The 20229-nt window shown below is 49.6% G+C and overlaps 2 protein-coding genes across 3 annotated transcripts in view; both read right to left on the bottom strand.

Moving 5' to 3' along the window:
• LOC140732449 (high affinity cGMP-specific 3',5'-cyclic phosphodiesterase 9A-like) overlaps positions 1-19843 on the bottom strand; it is a 208445-nt gene extending 188602 nt beyond the window's left edge. The window contains exons 1-4 of one of the 2 annotated variants that reach the window (XM_073055133.1): positions 19693-19843; positions 12591-12661; positions 12261-12338; positions 11305-11909 (exon numbers count right to left, since the gene is read on the bottom strand). In XM_073055133.1, the coding sequence (XP_072911234.1) occupies positions 11696-11909; positions 12261-12338; positions 12591-12661; positions 19693-19761 (432 nt within the window). In that variant the 5' untranslated portion in view covers positions 19762-19843 and the 3' untranslated portion in view covers positions 11305-11695. Of the gene's footprint in view, positions 1-11304; positions 11910-12260; positions 12339-12590; positions 12662-19692 lie in introns of those variants that run through there. The other variant, XM_073055125.1, reaches the window with a different exon arrangement.
• LOC140736281 (high affinity cGMP-specific 3',5'-cyclic phosphodiesterase 9A-like) lies at positions 4655-11654 on the bottom strand. The gene is made up of 7 exons (XM_073062244.1): positions 11608-11654; positions 10181-10251; positions 8875-8950; positions 8067-8148; positions 7222-7422; positions 5076-5162; positions 4655-4732 (listed from the first exon to the last, which is right to left on the bottom strand). The coding sequence occupies exons 1-7, from the start codon at positions 11652-11654 to the stop codon at positions 4655-4657; spliced, it is 642 nt and encodes a 213-aa protein (XP_072918345.1).
• Positions 19844-20229: the final 386 nt, after the last annotated feature.

Consider the following 20229-nt stretch of genomic DNA (forward strand, 5'->3'; position numbering starts at 1 on the left):
ACTGGGACTGGAGAGACTGAGTTATAAAGAAAGATGAGAAAGGCTCAAGCTTTTTCTCTTGGAGCTTAGGAGGCTGAGAGCTGACGTGATTGAGATTTATAAAACCTGAGGGGCCATAGATAAGGTGGATGGTCATGGTGTTTACACATGCATTCAGTAGGTTTAAGGTGAGAAAGAAAAGATTAAAGGGTACTTAAGGGGCTAGTTTTGACCAGACTGAGGGTGGTAGGTAAATGGAATGAACTGCCAGTGGTAGCTACAGAAGCAGGTGCAATTAGGTTGTCTAAAAGGTATTTGGTTAGGAAAGCTTTAGAGAAATATGGGCCTAATGCGGGCAAATGGGACTGACTCAGATATCTTGCCGGGCATGTGGAAATTGGGCTGAAGAATCTGTTTCAGTGCTAACTCTAATTACACTCAATCGCCACTTTATGAGGTATACCAGCTCATTAACGCAAATATCTAATCAGCCAATCATGTGGCTGCAACTCAATGCATAAAAGCATGCAGACATGAGGATTGGAGGATAGCCAATGGCATTCCACTGTTTATGAAAAAACTCTAAAAATAAAGCAGGAAATTATAGGCCAGTGAGCCGAACATCAGTAGTGATGTAGGGTGAGGTAATTGGTGGAAATGTACAGAACATCATTCACAGCCGCTGACATTCAGATGGGGGTCGCTTTAAGAGGCTCGTCTGATGTGATGATGTAATTTGGTAAAGTACTTTTAACATGCTTTGTCTTCCGTGTTAGGAGTACAATAAATCAATTGCTGTGGTTTTTCTAAAACATAAAATGCCTCCACCATTTTTATTTGCAAAAACTCACAATGGTGACCCTGATGCTCCAGGACGATTCCAGAGTTGCTGAACATGTCAATCAACACAGTCGCTTTGAAACTGCCAGAGTTTAGAGAGTAAAATGCTCGTTATTTTACGGCCAAGGCCCAATTAGCATTGTGAGCAATCACTGCTGACAACACCAACTCCATGGCTCAGCAATTCCGTGGCTGTGAGCGTGGTGAGTCTACTTGAACACCTGCCTGAACACCAGGAATTCCAATCGCTGAAAGCTCACCTTTCACAGACATTTGGACTACTGGAGTCTGATCACGCCAGACAGTTCCTCTCCTTGCACGGCCTCAGGGATGCTAGGCCGTTGGAGCTAATGGACCGCATGCTGTCTCTCCTGAGGAATCACCATCCTTGTTTTATTTTCAAGAACTCTTCATGCAGCAAATGCCTGATCAATTTCACGTAGCCCTCGCTAATGTACCTGTGAAGGACTAAACGGAGCTTGCTAAAATGGCTGATGGTCTACACTGAGCCAGGGAGCAGTAGGTCATTCCTCCTCCTTTTTCTACCTCAATAAGTCCGGTCATCATGTTTGCTTTGGTACGAATGCTGACCACCTTGCAGCTTCAACAGTGCCAGCGCATTGGACATCAGAGTCTGTGAACACCATGGGTTCCAGCTGCCAGAGTTGACTACTATTCATTACAGATGCCCTTTCAGGCTGATGCTTCCTGTGTGGCACTTGTGCTCAAGTGAGTGTGCTGCTACCATCACCTATGGATTAGAAAGCGATGAGCAGCGAAGCCTTGCTGGAGGCCAACAACACCAGTAGGATCCAGACTCACGGGACACATTGGGTGACGCTCTGCTTCACTTGTCGACGTTACACATGGGACTTCTTCCTGGCTAAAGTGGCTAGAGCACTACTCAGTGTAGATTTCCTGAGTGCTCAAGGACTATTAGTCAATCTTAAGAACTGACAGCTTCTGGATGTCAAGGACTTTAGTCATTACCCTGCTCCCCCAGTACGTTCCCCACAATGACTCTGTCAAGCATATGTGAGTTTACTCAACTGCTGGATGAATTCCCAAGCATCACCACTCACCTCTCCACTATCGCCACAAAACATGGGGTCAGGCACCACGTCCTACAACTGGCCCACTAGTCCATGTGCTGCTGTGTAGACTGGAGCCAGAAAAGCTGGCAACCACGAAGGCTGAGATTGCCAACATGAAAAGAGTTGGCATTGGACACAGGTCAAATAGTCCCTGCGCTTTGACCCTCAATATGGTCCCTAAGTCTGATGGTGGTTGCCACCTGGTCCAACACGTCCAAGACTTTTTACACGTTTAGCAGAAAAGCAAGTACTTTCCTGGAGGAACAGAGTTTGATTTGGCTATATGCATTGCTATTCATGTGTGGTTGAATGACAATTAAACTTTAACTTCCAAACTGGTATTTGTGCTGTACACAGCACACAATTACCACACCAGCAATACCCAAGGTCCAATTCCTACACATGGGAGTTTGGTGGATCCACAAGTTGTTCAGTACCAACAAGAGTTGCTCTTTCTCTTCTCAGCTGCTGTGTTGGAAGAGTGGAGAGCCAGAAATCCATGAATTGTGACAGCACAGAGGGGTTTATGTGCCCGGATTCCGTGTCTCTACTGTTATCCATCGCAGCTGGTAAATGAACCACGAGGTGGAGTCTGGTTCAACACAGAGGAAGTGACACCATTGTCACCAAGGATTCCAAGCACACCTTGAAGAAGTTTTGCCATCGGACCCAGCTGACTGGAGACCAGAAATACAGCCACTGTTCCCTTGTTATAGACAATATCAGTTTGGAAAATGAAGGCCCTTAGTTTTTCAGAATTGAATTTGACAATGGGGTTTCTCACGCCTGTGGCACGGCTCCATGATTTTGGTAAGTGTGCTGAGCGAACATCATTCAGCTGATGTTCAGCAGTCGGTGGGGAATGGTATAAGCTATGCTGGTACCTCGTCCACACAAACCATAGTTTAGTGCAATACCACATCTGAGTAACAAACTTAAGTAATGGATTTTGCCTCCAGCTCATCACAACCTCTGATTCTTTTTCCAAAGTCATTGATGAAAATGTTTAGATTCAGCCCAATACATCTCAATAATCACATTAAAAGGCCCAAATAGAGTGGACGTGGAGAGGATCATTCCAATAGTTGGCGATTCTAGGATCAGAGGGCACAGCCTCGGAATACAGGGACATGCCTTTAGAACAGGTATAAGGAGGAATTTCTTCAGCCAGGGGATGGTGAATCTGTGAAATTCATTGCTGTATATGACTATGGAGGTCAAGTCACTGAGTTTATTTAAAATGAAAGATATACCATGGAGACCATACATAGCAGAGTAAGGCCATTCTGCCCATCGAGTCTACTGCACCATTCCATCATGCCTGATTGACTATCGCTCAACTCTGATTTTCCTGGCTTCCCCCTGTAACCTTTGACATTGTGACGATTCTAAAACCTATCAACTTCCACTTTCAATATACCCAGTAACCTCTCTTTGTAATTCATAACCCCAAGCCAAGGCAATATCCTGGTAAGTCTTTTCTGAACTCATCCCAGTTTTTTTTTATATAACAGGGTAACCTCAACAGTACACGTTTTTTAGTTCAAGATTGGTCCTTATCTTTCTCTGGAGATGAATAAACAACATTTCGGGACAAGACCCTTCATCAGGACTGTGAAGTGCCTTTTCCACTTATCACCTCCCAAATTCTTACTTCACCCTCCCTCACCCATCTTCTAACTTGTCCTCCTCCCCTCTCCCCACCTTCTTATTGTGGCATCTTCCGCTTCCTTCTAGACGATGTAGGGTCTTGGCCTGAAACGTCAACTGTTGATTCGTTTCCATAGCTGCTGCCTGACCTGCTGATTTCCACCAGCATTTCATGTGTGTTTCTCTGGGAGACAGGGGGAATCGGGATCAAGGCCGGCGTTGGAGTGGGAATACCAGCTCGGAGTGACCCCTGGGGCTGGGCACTCAGACTTACGTGTTGTTAAGCCCGGGGTGATCCAGGTCGTGGCAGACAGCGGAGGTCATCAGGATCAAGATGTTGATGGGTTTCAGCCGAGCCTGAGATGACGAGGGAGAAGGATGGGGTCAGTGTACGTCTGTGCTCACACCTCCCACTTTCCCACCACAACACGTCACCCAACTGGGGCTCTCTGCCCCCAACATCTCTCCAACACCTCCAAATCAGGGGGGAGTGTGCGGAGGGAGTGCTGTGGGAGGGACAGTGAGGAGGGAGTGTGGTGGAGGGGTGGTGAGGAGGAAGGGGCAATGAGGAGGGTGCGGTGGGAAAGGAGTGCTACTCCGCAGGAGTGAACCTGACCATTGTGATCGTTACAGAGGGCTAGTATGGACGGGATGGTCGGAACGTGCTCCCATACACCCACCTGCAGCTCACACAGTTGGATCATGCCATGCATCGTCTGGGTGACGCAGAAGGAGTGGCGGAAGTTGTGGAACGGATTCTCCCTGTAGTTCTCCTGGATACTCAGCTGTGGCACAGAGAGAGGGTGCAGACAGTTACAGACCCTTCGGTCCATCAGGTTCCTGCTGGTGCTCCGGCCTCATACTTGTCCAATCCCTCCATCAGGGGCTGTGTATCCTCCCCTCCTCAGCCCCTAACTACCCTCCCTCTGTCCAACATCAACGAGCCCCCAGTGGGATCGGTTTGTGGTGGGATGAGGGGAGGATCCCTCTGTTCCGTCACTGGGTTCAACCTCATTGAACAGAAACAATTAAGCCCTCCCCATCTCCTGTCCCTGTAACCCCCTTCAACCCCATTAGCCCCTCCATCTCTGTCACCCCCGCTGGTGTCTGCACCCCTTCTCATCTCTGTGACCCCCTCCGGCACGCATCGCCATCCCATCTCTGTACATCTGGAAGGGTAAGGGGAAGGATGCAGATGAAGAGGTAGGGAAGAAGAAAGAGAGAAAATAGAGGGAGAGGCATTAGAGGGAAAAATTAAGAGAGATCAGAGAAGAATACAGAAATGTATAATAATCGAAAGCCCTGCCCCACTCCCCCAACTCTTTCACAGAGAGATGGATGGGAAAAGGAGAGAGGGAGAGAGAGATGAATCAGGAGAAAGATGAAGAGTGAGATGAGGGAGGTGCAACAGACAGAGGGAGGGGCATTAGCCAGGTAGACAGGAAGGGTTTGGGATGGGGATCTTGTGGATGAATGGTTCCTGGGAGGGGTAGATGAGGAGAGGATACCTACCATCCATCGCTTCAGAGTGATGCCATTGATGTTAAACTGGTTGACCAGGCCCAGACTGTGGAACATGTACTCGATACAACTCAGCATCTGTGGGGAGAGCAGAAACACATCCAGATCCAGACCCCATCCCACCCCCAATCTTCCCCCTTCTCCCCAGTCCTCCTCATCCCCAACATAACCCACCAGGGCTGGAGCCGGCATTTCCTGGGGGAAGCTGTTGTGGTCTGGGACTCTCTGCTTGAAAGGGGGTGGGGAGGAATGGTGTGAGAGCAGATCTGAGGATGCAAATGAGAGAGAGAATGAGAGAGAGAGAGAGAGAGAGAGACAGAGAAAGAGAGTGAGAGAGTGAGAGAGTGAGAGAGAGAGACAGAGAGAGAGAGAGTGAGAGAGTGATTGAGAGAGAGAGGGAGAGAGTGAGAGAGAGACAGAGAGAGAGAGTGAGTGAGAGAGAGAGTGTGTGAGTGAGTGAGAAAGCGAGAGTGAGAGTGTGTGAGAGAGAGAGAGAGAGAGAGTGAGAGAGAGAGTGAGAGAGAGGGAGAGAGAGTGAGAGAGAGAGTGTGAGACAGTGAGAGGGAGAGAGAGTGAGAGAGAGGGAGAGAGAGAGTGAGAGAGAGAGTGAGAGAGAGTGTGAGACAGTGTGAGAGAGAGACAGAGAGAGAGTGAGAGAGTGAGAAAGAATGAGAGAGAGAGAGAGTGAGAGAGAGAGTGAGAGAGAGGGAGAGAGAGTGAGAGAGAGAGAGTGTGAGACAGTGAGAGAGACAGAGACAGAGAGAGAGAGTGAGAGAGAGAGAGTGAGAGAGAGAGAGAGTGAGAGAGAGAGTGAGAGAGGGAGAGTGAGAGAGGGAGAGAGAGAGTGTGAGACAGTGAGAGAGAGAGTGAGAGAGAGAGAGTGTGAGACAGTGAGAGAGAGGGTGAGAGAGAGAGAGAGACAGACAGACAGACAGAAAGAGAGAATGCAGCAAAGCTGAGAAATTGTAGAGAATGAGATGCAGGGAATGAGAGAATGGAGAGAGATTTAAGAAATTGAAATGAGAAGAAAGAGAGAGACAGGAAATAAAGAGAGAGTGATGAATATTTGGGAGAAAGTGAACAAGTGAATGAAGCAATAGATGGAGAGAGGGTGGGAGGGAAGGGAGAGAGAGCTGCAGTGAGTGAGGGAATTGGGGAGGGGAGGGAGATAGAGAGCACAACAGAATTAAAAGAGAAAGAGAAGGAGGTAGAGAGAAACTGATGAAAATGAGTGATTGGGAGATGGGTGAGAGAAAGACAGGATTGAGTGATTGGGGAGAGAGGTTGTGTGCATTTGACAGACTGGGGGTAGTGACATGGGTTGTGTTGAGAGACTGGGGAAGAGAGGTGACAGGTTGTGTACATTTGAGAGACTGGGGAAGAGAGGTAACAGGTTGTGTACATTTGAGAGACTGGGACAGGGAGAGGTGACAGGTTGTGTACATTTGATGGACTGGAGGGGGTAATGACATGGGTTGTGTTGAGAGACTGGGGAAGAGAGGTGACAGGTTGTGTACATTTGAGAGACGGGGGAAGAGAGGTGACAGGTTGTGTACATTTGAGAGACTGGGGCAGGGAGAGGTGACAGGTTGTGTACATTTGAGAGACTGGGACAGGGAGAGGTGACAGGTTGTGTACATTTGAGAGACTGGGGAAGAGAGGTGACAGGTTGTGTACATTTGAGAGACTAGGGAAGAGAGGTGACAGGTTGTGTACATTTCATAGATTGGGACAGGGAGAGGTGACAGCAGAATCAAAGACCACACCCATCCTGGACATTTCCTCTTCCATCGGACAGAAGGAACAAAACCCTGAAAGCATACACCACCCAGATCATGGACAATTTCTATCTTACGATTTTCAGACTCTAGAATGGACCTTTTATGTGATAAGGTGGATTTTTGAGCTCACAATCTCCCTCGTTATGATCTTGCACTTTATCGTATTCCTGCACTGCACTCGTTTGGTAGCTTCTACACTTTATTCTGTGTTGTAATTGTTTTGCCTTGATCCAGCTCAATGCACTGTGTAGTGATCTGATCTGTATGAACAGTATGCAACACGAGCTTTTCACTGTATCTCAGTGCACGTGACAATAACAGGCCAATAAAAATTCCAAGCAGAGTTGGCCAAGTACAATAACATTGTGTTCAAACAGGGAATCCCCCATGGAGTGGGACTCGATGAGGAACTGCACCTCATGGCCCAGTGAAGGACTCTTGCTGTGCTCAGAAGCTCCGCCTCTGAAATTCCCGATGCCTACCTCGTTGGGAGCCCACTGCCAGATGTCAAAGGTTGGCTTCTTCAGTGCCTCGATGGTCTCTGGAGAGAGAGTGTACTGGGAGGGAGAGGCACAAGGAGGAACAGGAGGTCAGTGTATGAGAGCAACATCTCCACGTCAAAGCCACATGCGTGTCCTAAACCTCCGCCCTACCAAACCACACACCCCACCCCTGGCCTGGCGCCTCTTCACAGAAGCACATACCTATGTCTATGCAGACGGAAACACCGCTCAGTAAGATCTCATAAACAGCATTCTGGGACCCCAGAGAGAAACACTCCCCCACCCATCCCAGACTCCCCATTTGTGACTGTGGGACTTTAACATGCACAGACCGGGCCTTGGATTAACGTCTCGTCTGGAGAAAGTGTGAGCTTTCCTCCTCAGTGCCCCTCCTGCAGCGCGTTGCACCCTCCTAACCACCCCTCCCCACAGCCCACGCTCCCTCCTCACAGCCCCCCCACAGTGTTGCGCTCCCCACTCAGTGAGGGGCGGGCTGGCAGGAAGAGCAGTTCACAGAAACAGAGAGGGGTATAGGAGCTGGAGGGGTAACAAAGACTGGGAGGTGTGCGGGGGCTCGAAGGGGTATAGAGATGGGGAGGGGTGGAGGGGTAGAAGGAGACAAGGAGGGTTCTAGGTGCTGGAGAAGGTCACAGAGACTAGGAGGAGTGACTGAAGACATTGGGAGAGGGCGTTCTTACCTTGGGATGTGAGGGAACGTCACGGTGAGGGGTGAGCCTCCTGCTGGCAGGGGGACACGGAGAGTCACAAATCCAGAGGGATCTGTGGGAGAGAGAGACAGAGAGATCAGCTTTCAACATTCATTCCTCACCCCAATCCCACGACCCTTCACAATGCTACTCGACGACTAGGGTCCACTCACCCTGAGCCTCAGTCCCTCCCTCCGTGTGTCCCCTTCCCTCTGTCCAACACTGGCGACCTCGCCCCACATTTCCAGGATGTTCTCAGAGTTGCTGAGAAAATTCTGTAGAGGTTATTTTTTCGGACGCTGGTGACCCACGGTTGTCCATCACCTCTCGAGGAGCTCAATACTGTCCAGAACAGGGTAGGCCGGTCAATCAGCACCGCACCTACCCACCCTAAACACCTCACCCTCACCCTCTGCCACTGGCCCACCACGGCTGCAGTGTGCAGCGTCTACAGAACACTCTGCTGTTAGCCGCCCGGGCTACTCGGACAGTATCTACATCCGCACCTCTTACTACCCAGAAGAATGAGGGCAGCTTTATGTCTGTGGGGACAGTTTGCCCCCTCCTCTACTCCCACTCGGAAATCTGTGTGTCATTCCTTCACCGTCGCCGGGTCTGAACCCTGGGACTCCCTCTCTCCCCCACAGTACCGTGGACTGCGGCGGTTCGAAGGGGCGACAGCCCCACCTTTGAGGGAGGCGAGAGGGAGCCGATAAATGCTGATCCGGCCCAATGAGAGGGAAGAATTCACCCTGAGGACATAGATCGGACGGAGGCTGGCCTCTTGTGTACCTCCTACCTCTTGGCAAGCTCTTCCCGCAGCCTCTCGATCTCCCCCTGACACTTGGCGATCTCGGCTCTCCTCCCGCTCTCCACTGCAACACAATCCAAGCCATTCCCGATTAACTGCCTCGTCTTCCGGGTCGGTGGGATCCTGGGATCAGCCTGTGCTGAGGACGCCCACGGAGGAGGGCAACGATCATGGGGAGCGATCGAACCGGAGCGTCGGCGTGTGGGCTGACCCGATCCGCCATTCGGTCACAGCTGATTTACTATCCCTCTCAACCCCGTTCTCTCGCCTTCTCCCCGTAACCTTTAACACCCTTACTAATCACGAAATTACTAATCGCAAATGTTGTGAAGAAAGATGTTACAAAGTCACGAATCAAAAGGTTGAGCGTGGTGGGACTGGTGTTCTGAGCTGCACGTGTTTCAGTGCAAGGAGTGTTGTAGGAAAGGCGGCCGAGCTTAAGGCACGGGTCAGCACGGGGAATTATGACATTTTAGCCATCTTTGAGATTTGGTTGTGGGGCGAGGCAGGGCTGGCAGCTCAGTATTTCGGGGTTCCATTGTTTTAGACGAGTCAGATTGACCGGGGGGGGGGGGGGTGATGAAAGGGCTGGGGTGGCATTACTGGTCAGGGAAAATGCCACGGTAGTGATCAGTCAGAACAGACTGGAATGTTCGTCCATTGAGAATTTATGGGTAGAACTGAGAAATAAGAAAGTTATGACCACTTTCATGGGATTATTTAGAATATAGAATAGTACAGCACAGTACAGGCCCTTCGGCCCACAATGTTGTGCCGACCCTTAAACCCTGCCTGCCATATATCGCCACCTTAAATTCCTCCATATCCCTATCTAGTAGTCTCTTAAATTTCACTAGTGTATCTGCCTCCACCACCGACCACTCAATAATCCCTGGGATTTAGAAGAGCAAATTTGTAGTGAGATCGCAGACTGTTGCAAAAAACACAAGGTTCTGTGGATTTATCCACCACAATTTGCTTCAGACAGCAAACAGCTCCTCCTCTGTAATCTGTGTAGGACCCATTACCCTGCCTCGGCATTGCCTCTCACCTGTAATCTCCATCTATTGACTGGGGCTCCCAGACTGTGCAAAGGGCTGGATGGGAAAGAGTTAGTCAAGAACGTTTCCTTAAATTCCAACAAAAGAGAGTGCAATAATAGATAGGGAATGAGGGAGGAGGGGGTAGCTGAATGACATTACTGTGGAAATGCCACGTTCCCCCCTCTCCCAGTCACTGAGGAGGGGGATGGAGACCGTGGTCGGAGGTGCAGGGGTAGACAAACATCACTCACCCTCCACCCGTCTCTCCAAGACAGCCAGCTTATTCCGAATCTCACTCTCGATTTCGTCCACCCTCAGGTACCTGCAGAGGGGGAGGGAGGGAGGTAGTGAGGAGAGAGGGTATAGAGGGAATTTTCTGAGAAATTGGGGGGGAGTGCAAAAAGATTAAGATTAAAGATTGGATTTATTTGTCACATGTAACAACAAAACATTGATATGCACGGAGAAAGATGTCATTTTGAGTCAAAGACCTACATGGCCTGAAGATGTGGTGAGGGATGAGGGGAGGTTCAGCGAGAACACACGGAACAGAAGATGTTCTCTGACAGCCCGTTCCAGATAACCAACCCCTCTCTGTGTAAGGATAATTTTAATGTCCTGTGTGAAAGTAATTACCCCTCAGATGGACTTTACCCTTCCACCCTCTGCCCCCTTGTTTTTGATACCCATACATGAAAAAAACATTAAAAATGAAAAACAAGAACAAAATGCAGAATAAAGTGTTACTGTCGCGGAGAAAGTGCAGTGCAGGAAGACAAGGGCTACAATAAGGTAGATTGTGAGGTCAGGAGTCCATTTTATCATGCTTGGGGATCCATTAACAAGGTAAAACTGTCTCCCCTACATGTTTCCCACAAATCCTATAGACCTCTGCTAGGTCACCCCTCAGCTTCCACTGCTCCAGGGTAAACAGTCTCAGACTATCTGGTCTCTCCAGTCTCCTGATGTCCATGGAGTGGAGAGGGAAAATAAATCAGCCATGATGGGATAGCGGAGCAGAATTCTCTGTCTTGTGGTCTTGTGGGCCTGGCCACCAGAGGCAACGGGGACCGTCAGCGATGAACGGGACAGAGAGCGCCGGTAATCACGTTCCCGCTTTCCGCTGTTCTCAGTCCAGTACCTGGAGAGCTGGACGGTGACATCAGTGCAGAATTTCTCTAGGAGGACCTCTCTGTCTGTGAGTGAAATCAATAAATCAGCTTGTTATTGTCACAAGTGCCGAGGTACAGTGATGATACACTCTGACCGCACAGATCGTTTCCTCACATCAGTGCATTGACATAGTGCAAGGGTAAAACAATAACAGCTACAATTGCCCAGGAAGCGCAGTCAGGCAGATGGCAAGGTACAAGGTAGATTGTGAGGTCAAGTGTCCATCTTATTGCACTAGGGGACTGTTCAATAATCTTATGACAGTGAGGTAGAAGTTGTCTTTGAGCCCGGTGGTACATGCTTTCAGGCTTTTGTATCTTCTGCCCGATGGGAGAGGGGAGGAGACAGAATGTCTGGGGATGGATGGGTCATTGATCACGCTGGCTGCTTCACCAAGGCAGAGGGAAATGTAAACAGAGTCCTTGGAAGGGAGGTTGGTGCCTGCGATGTGCTCAGCTGTGTCCAACTCTCTGTAGTTCCTTGCGGTCACGGGCAGAGCAGTTGCCGTATCGAGCCCTGATGCACCGGGGCAGGAAGCTTTCCTTTGCGCATTGATAAAAATCGTCAAGGTCATCAGTGGCATGTTGAATTTCTCAAACCTCCGGAGGAAGTAGAGGTGTTCGTGAGCTGTCTTGTCCGTGGGTGCAGATGTCTGAACCAGGACTACGGCCCGAGAAGCGACAGGGATAGAGTGATGGGCAAAACGCTGGTCTGGGCCAGTGAGGGCCTGATACAGGGAAGAATTTAACATTTAAAAATTGTTTACCTGAGGGCCCTGATGATGTAACAACAACCTTATATGGAGAACTATAAAACAAATATGTCATAATTAATATCGGTCACTTTGCTGAACACTGCCCCCACCGACTGAATCTCCTCCCACAGACACTCCGCACTCCCCATCACCAATTCCCCCCTCACCCACTGAATGCCCTCCCACAGCCCACAGACACTCTCCCCACAATGAATCTCCAGCCACAGTCCACTGACAAACTCCATACAGATAGTGAGGAGGGAGGGAATGTTGCGTGAGGGGCCGGATCGAACCCAGGTTTCTGGGATTAAATCTCGACTAAACCTGTCCATTGTTTACTCAACATCTCCTAATTCCCAAGGATATTCCCAAACATCCCGATTCCCTTGACCGTCGAATCCTACCTCTTGGGATTGGCTGGCATCTCAGGATCAATGGTCACCGGCGACCCCTTGTGGTCAAACAAGGACAGCGTGCCCCCTCTGGATAGGAAGAGAAGATCTGAGAATCAGAGACAGACTCCGCCTCAGCTTTCCATAAAACTCCCTCCCACAGTACTCCCTCTTAGCTGTCGGTCCCACAGTGCTCCTTCCACACCCCACCTCCCATAGCGCTCCCCCCTCACTACTCCTCCCCCAGCACGGACCTCGGTGCTAAGACGTACGGATTCGAACGTGCCACCCTCTGGCTGAGGAGCGGGGAGTTAGTCGCTGCGCCAAGCGGGCCCGACTGACCTGAGAAGCCCAGCAGCGGCACACAAGAGGTCCCGGACGTCGGACAGACTGGATAAGCGGCTGAAGATCACCTGGAATAGAGGGAGGGGGAGGGGGAAGGGCGGAACAGAAGAAGATGGGGGAGGGGAGGAAGAGGAGAGGGGAATGAGGGGAGAGAGTAAGGAAGGGAGGAGGGTGAGGAAGAGAGAGGTGGGAAAGGGGAAGAAGGGCGGAGAGGTGGGAAAAGACGGGAGAGGAGGAGGGGAGGGGAAGAGGAGGAGGGGGAGAGGAGGAGGGAAGAGTCACGACAGTCATCTCTGTGCTGGTCTGCCTCATCACCCATGGGGCAAGTGTTCTAGGGTTCAGTCCTGGGGAGGTGGGTGCATGGATAGGGCAGAGCCCCTGGAACTGCTTTTGGACCTCTGGCGAGTGTTCATTGGGTCATGGGGCCAAATCGCCGCTTCCTCTGCTTCTGTGTCAGGGTCATTCGGCTGAACGATCTCCCTCTCCTCTCCCTCCGCTGCTCCTGTCTCCTAACAGGCTGGAGAGGGGGCGCACTGGTTTTTCTAAGCCCCGACCCACCACACCCCCTCCCCAGGCGTGAGCACATTGGGCTTAGTTATCCCAGCCTGAAATGACTTGGTGCAATTCAGGGAAATACACTCTGGGAGCTTGTGAGAGGATACAGGAGTGGTTTACCAGAATGTTTCCCAGGACGAGAGTGCTTGACTCTGGCAGGGAGACCAGAGGTGATTGGAAAGATCCCCTTGGAGCCAAGGATAACAGTACCACACTGGAAAAGGTTTTTCCATCCACCATATTGTGCCAAACTATTAAAACTGATGTCACCCAACTCCTTCTCCCCACATCTCTCCATTGTCCGCACATTCCTGCACCTGTCTAATTGACTATTAACCACCTCTGTCGTATCTGCCTCTACCAGGCGGCACATTCGAGACACAGTCGCTGCTGTCCACTCCATACATACCACTTACCATATTTTACCCCTCTGTGAAGTCTCATTCCCCTTTGCTCCAAAGAGAAAAGCCCTAGTTCACTCAATCTACCCTCAGAAGACATGCTGCCTAATCCAGGCAGCATCCTGGTAAATTCCCTTGGCTTCCACATCCTTCCTAAATTGAGGCAACCAGAAGTGAACACAATACTCCAGTGTGTTTTAATCAGAGTTTTATCGAGCTGCAATATCACCTGGCAACTCCAGAGCTCAATCCCGTGACTAATGAATGCCAAAACACCAAGCATCTCCTTAACAAACCTGTCAACACAGTATTCCACATATTGATCTCCCGAAGTGGATCATTTCACACATCCCCGGAATAAATTCTGGGACATGAATTATTCATGTCACAATTCACCTTCAGAGATGAGCAAACCCACGGCCCGTTGGGATTGGATGTGTGTGTCAGAAACGAGCCACGCTCCCGAATAATGGCTTTAAGACAAATTCAAGGAAACAAAGTTTATTAACAGTTCTGCAGAGCTGGGCCCCCTCAGAGAAGGGAACCCTGAACCTTACAGGGCAGCAGGTTTTATCCTTCTTCCTTACCACCCCCCTCCCTGACTTGGGAGGTACACAGTGTTTTCCCATTCCATATTTGGAGTTGTTTTTTTACACGTTTCTGTAAAACAATAGTCCATATCTCAGGACTTCAATGATTCCACAAACAGTTAATCTTGTCAGGGCTTCTGCATTCATAATTAAATCACATTTGTCCTTTGACTTTAACCCAGACCTCTTTCAGAAACGCACATCTTAATTTTGAATCTTACAATTCCACCCTTTTTCTTTTTAAGATGTGCGTTTCAGCTAGCATTTCTATCACTTTCCAGGGGGCCCACCGTCCTTCCTCCGCCCCCCATGGAGGGTCAACTTTCTTCTTTAATAGCATAAGTTTTAGCTCGTTTGTTCCATGTTGGGGTATCACTACTGCCTGGAGCTGGATTATACTGCGCCTGATCAGTGTTCGTATACAAGGAATCACACACGGCAAAAGTAAGAGAATCATTAGACCCCCGCCTGCTACTAGGAGAGCGGTGCGCCACCAACTACCTCCCAGTAGCCCGTCTAGCCAACTCATGTTCCCCAGGGATCTCCAGGTTTGTACTGGCACGTGGGCCAGTTTCCGAATTTTGTCGGATATTTTTAACACGACCTTTCCACTGTCGTCTATCTTAAGGCAACAGTTTGTAAGATTGAACTTCCCACATACTCCGCCTTCAGAGGCCAATAGGTAATCCACAGCCAGCCTGTTCTGGTATATTGCTGTTCGCATCTGGCTCTGCTGTTTTGCCAACAGCTCCAATGCCAGTGCCGTGCTGAGGTATTGCTGTTGCCTGAAGTTGTGACACACTTCGTCTTATTAGTGCTTGTACACAGGGAATGAGGCAGGGTAAAAGCATCAAACTCATTAATCCACCTCCCACCATCCAGAGTACTGTTCGCCACCAACCGCCTTTATTATAGACCTGATAGTACGGCTTACCATTTTCCCAACACTCTTCTGCTTTTATCGTAACAACGGTCATTTACATGCGAGTGGGACACAAATGATCCTGGGAACACCCTCTGCCCCACTCGTACCACGGTTCTGCACTTGTCACATTTCCCTTCAATTTCCCCGACATATAGAATCAAATATATTACAGTCAATAATGTTACAGTCCACATAGAGTTCATTTTTGCTGCCTTTTTAGCTTCACCACCAACGGTTCTTCACCGGGAACACAGGTCCACTCAGTGCGGCTTTCGGGCTTCACCGGTCCTTTTATCCTGGATGCGTGTGTCCACCCTTTTTCTTTTGTCCGAACTGCCGCCTCTGTTGTTAGCAGGACCTGGAAAGGGCCTTCCCACTGTGGCTGTAACTTCTCCGGCTTCCAGGTCCTTACCAGAACCCAATCTCCAGGCACAATCTGATGTAAAGCAAAGTCGAGCGGCGGAGTCTGGGCCAAGAGACCCTTTTTCCGCAGTTCTGCAAAGGAATGGGACAAGGCCAGTAAATTGTTCTTTACAAATAAATCACCCCCCTGTAGTGTGGGATACCCCTCTATTTTATTCCAATATGGCAGTCCAAAGAGCATTTCATAAGGAGATACTCCTATGTCCTTCCGGGGCGCTGTACGTATTCTCAGGAGAGCAATCGGCAAACACTTGGTCCATGGTAGCTTGGTTTCCAACATCAACTTGGTTAGCTGTGCCTTCAGGGTGCTGTTCATTCGTTCTACTCTTCCCGAACTCTGGGGATGCCACGGGGTATGGTACTTCCATTCGAACGCAAACATGTCACGACTGCTCTCTTCTAGCGGGCAACTCCAGAAGGCGTCTTTTAGATCTATTACACTGAACCATTCATGGTCAGGGGAGATCTTACTCATCAGCGTGTAAGGGTTGGGCACTACCGGGTATTGGGTTTGGACTACTGCATTTAGGCCCCGCAGGTCTTGTACCATCCGATAAGTCCCATCTGGCTTTCGCACTGGGAGTATTGGGGTATTATATGGTGACATACATTCCTCCAGTAGTCCGTCAGCGATCAATCCCTCAATCACCGGCTGCAGCCCTTTTCTTCCTTCCATCGCAATGAGGTACTGCTTCCTTCTCACTGGGCGACTGTCCGGTAACAAGGTAATCTGTAAAGGGCTGATGTTCAATCCTCCCCTGTTTCCCTCTCTATACCATACCTCGGGCTCTATTTTCTGATCGTCCTCTTCTTTTAATGCGAATAATTTTACTATTATTTCTCCATTGATTGGCACGGTTCCAATATCCAATTGAACTTGAAGATCTCTTCCTAATAGATTAAATCCTGCCGAGGGCAGCAGGAGGAGGTCTCGTCTAGTTGCTCTATCTTCATATCCGACTTCCACATTGTCCACAATTTGCACTTGTATTGTCTTTCCTCCGATACCGGATACCCCCATTACTTTTGTTCCTGTCCGGGCGCCGGGGGGTATCTGGATTACGCTAGATCTTTCGGCACCCGACTCTACCATAAAGGTTGTATCTGACCCTTGGGGACCTACTTTTAAATTTACCAGGGGTTCCTGCCGATAATTCATCCCCAAGGGGTGGAACCCACGACATCCCTAGTCTTCATCTTCCATCATGACATACGAGCGCACTTCCCGTCGGTATCTGGGGCACTCGTGCCTGAAGTGTCCCTCTTCGTTGCAGTGAAAACATCTTAAAGCTTAGCCCTCCTCCTTGCTCCTGGCTACTACCTCGATCCAACCATGATCCCCGTCTCTCTCTCTCTACTATCTGCGGTTACTTGTCGCACTGTCTGGACCATTATCCTTGCCGTCTTCTGCTTCTCTTCATCCCTTCTTACAAACACTTTCTGTGCCTCCCTAAGTAGTTCACTTAAGGGTTTAGTATTCCAATCTTCTAGTTTTTCCAGTTTTTTTTTTATCTGGCCATGCTTTCGATGCAAATTTAACACGAATCAGCTGTTGGCCAACCTCCGTCTCAGGGTCTTCGATTTGCGGAGCGGTAGGGGGCACATATGGGGGCGGCAGGTGGTCGAGCACCTCCCATGTATTCTTTTTCTGTCCCCCTTCATTTATCATTTTCAATTTATAACTATTTGTCGTTGGTAACCAGCATAGGGCATGATCACTTTCTTCGGGTTTAACGTTAGGTTTTGAATTCACGTACAGATTAAGGGCTTGTTGTACCCAATCCTCGCTAGACCCGAACTTAGGCCACCACACAGCCGACCCTTGGATCAGCTGGCGGGACCATAATTCACAGTACTGTATCATTTTTCTCTTTGACTTCCCTTTTCGCCTCCCGTAATCCCAATTTTCTAGCATCCGTCCCAACGGACTATCAGGGGGTACCCCGGGGTATTTTTCATCATTGGCACCTGGATTTCCTTTACCCTTTTCTCTCTTAGACCCCTTATTCCCCATCTCGAGGACTTGCTCGGTTCCAATCCACCCGCAGGCACCCCGTAATTCCACAATTCTCGTGCACTACATCTCTGCAGGAATTTAATTTGAATGTGACCCACCTAGCTCGGTCACTCCTGTCCAATTCCGGAACCTGTATTCCCGCGATCGCCCAGGAATTTACCTGCAGGCACCCCGCAGTTCCACAATTCTCGTGTACTACGTCTCTACAGGAGGATCCACCCGCAGGAACCCCGCAGCTCCACGATTCTTGTGTACTACGTCTCTACAGGAATTCAATTTCTTACCTGGGTCCTGTGCACAGAAATTACTCGATCGCTCACTGTCTCAACTGCCTCGACAACCCCTCTTTGTTTCCTTGAGTCCGCCGGATATCACTCGCTCAAGCCGCGCGGGGCGACGAGCAAGGAATCAGGGACTGCCGAACTCGGCAGGGTGCACCTTCTCCGATGTCCTTCCTTGCCCCCCTCACGGCTGGAGTGTGGATCCCGGACGAGCACCCCAAGTTGTCAGAAACGAGCCACGCTCCCAAATAATGGCTTTAAGACAAATTCAAGGAAACAAAGTTTATTAACAGTTCTGCAGAGCTGGGCCCCCTCAGAGAAGGGAACCCTGAACCTTACAGGGCAGCAGATTTTATCCTTCTTCCTTACCACCCCCCTCCCTGACTCGGGAGGTACACAGTGTTTTCCCATTCCATATTTGGAGTTGTTTTTTTTTACACGTTTCTGTAAAACAATATTCCATATCTCAGGACTTCAATGATTCCACAAACAGTTAATCTTGTCAGGGCTTCTGCATTCATAATTAAATCACATTTGTCCCCAGACATAATTAAATCACATTTGTCCTTTGACTTTAATCCAGACCTCTTTCAGAAATGCACATCTTAATTTTGAATCTTACATGTGGAAGAAGATTGTTCCATTTGATGACTGGTTCAGGAACAGAAGGTGGGAATGATGGGATCGACGAAGAGCTAGCACGGACTCTGAGCCGGCTGAAGCGCCTCCTTCCTGGATTCCCGGGTTTAGCAATGGGAAATATCCACTCCTGGGGACGATGATGTGATCGGAGCAAAAACAAAATGGTGGAGTAACTGCGGGTGTAAAACATTTTCCGTGGAGAGGTGAAGGGGAGATAATGTTCTGTTGGAAAGGAGGGGGAAGTGCGACGGAAACAAATCGGGTGGGAGCTTCCCAATAGAGAATAAACATCGGGAGAAGGAGATGGGGGTCTGATTGGAAAGGCTATTTCAAAGGCTGGAATGGAAGGGATGGGCTGAATGGCCTCGCTACTGGCTGGCGATGGGAGAGACAGAACAGGCTGGAGAGGTTTCCCGGGATCAGGATAAACCCTCGGCGTGGAGTGGGATCAGACACCCAGGCAGCACAAATGACGAGCTGCCAGAACATTTTGACAAGACAGGGGAGCCTTTGTCTCAGTTACTGACCCGGCTCTCAGACTGTCACTGCGAGGAAAACCGGTTACATGTAAATTCCGTGTGGGAATGGGACTGCTCCGTGCACCGTCACAGTTAGGATGGGCCTTATGGCTACCTCCTGGGGTTCAAGGAAATAACCAATCTTCTTCAGTGTCTAGGACCACCACTAGGGATCAATGTTTCAAATATCCCATCACACGTTCCCGAGGTCAGACACCAAGTGGAACTTCCACCACACCATCCCAGATTTCTAGGATGAGACACAGAGTGAAGCTCCCTCCATACCGTCCCAGCACACACTCCTGTGGTCAGAAACAGAGCAAAGCTCCCTCCACACCAATCGATCACACACTCTTGAGGTTAGACATAGAGTGAAGGTCCCTCCACACCATCCCATCACACTCTCCTAGGTCAGACACAGAGTGAAGGTCCCTCCATACCGTCCCAGCACACACTCCTGTGGTCAGAAACAGAGCAAAGCTCCCTCCACACCAATCGATCACACACTCTCGAGGTTAGACACAGAGTGAAGGTCCCTCCTCATCATCTCATCACACACTCCTGGGGTCAAACACAGAGTGAATTTTCCTCCATACCGTCCCACCACACATATCCATGTTATGGTAGGATTCCTATCCCGTGAACCCAGTTCTGGATAAGGGCGTACTCTATTCCTTCAAAGGATGAGTTGTTTCTGGGCGCTGATAATGAGGGATGAAGTGAGAAACCATTGGACAATAATCCCACCTTTTGAATCCTTCCATCCAACTCCAGGTGAATGACCTTGGGCAGAGCTGCGGAAGGGGCAGATCCCATAGTGTCTCAGAGAACCGTGCTCCAGAACAACCCTCGCGGAAATCCAATACAAAGCTGGGATCTCCGAGTCTCTTCTGCTCTCCCTCCCTCCCCCTTCTCTCTCTCTATCTCACTCACTCCCTCCGGTCCGCCTTCTCTCTCTCTCTCCCTCTCTCTCTCTCACACTCCGTCTCTCTATGGATCACAAACTGACTACTTCTCAATAACTATGGAGTTTGCTCTCCCCATCTCACACTCGCTGTCTCTCTCTTTCTCTCACTCTCTGCCACTTACACTGCCTCCCACTCCCTTTCTCTCTCTGCCTCGCACACAAAATGATTACAATCCCTCAGCAAACTCAATATGCTTTCCTCGCTATCTCTATCACTATTTCTCCACCTCTACCCCCTCTCTCACTCTTTCTCTCTCTCTCTGCTCTCTCTCTCACACTGATCGCAAACTGCTTTCTTCTCTCTCCCACCCTCTCCT

This window comes from Hemitrygon akajei, chromosome 1 (assembly GCF_048418815.1).
Source record: "Hemitrygon akajei chromosome 1, sHemAka1.3, whole genome shotgun sequence".
Classification (NCBI taxonomy): domain Eukaryota; kingdom Metazoa; phylum Chordata; class Chondrichthyes; order Myliobatiformes; family Dasyatidae; genus Hemitrygon; species Hemitrygon akajei.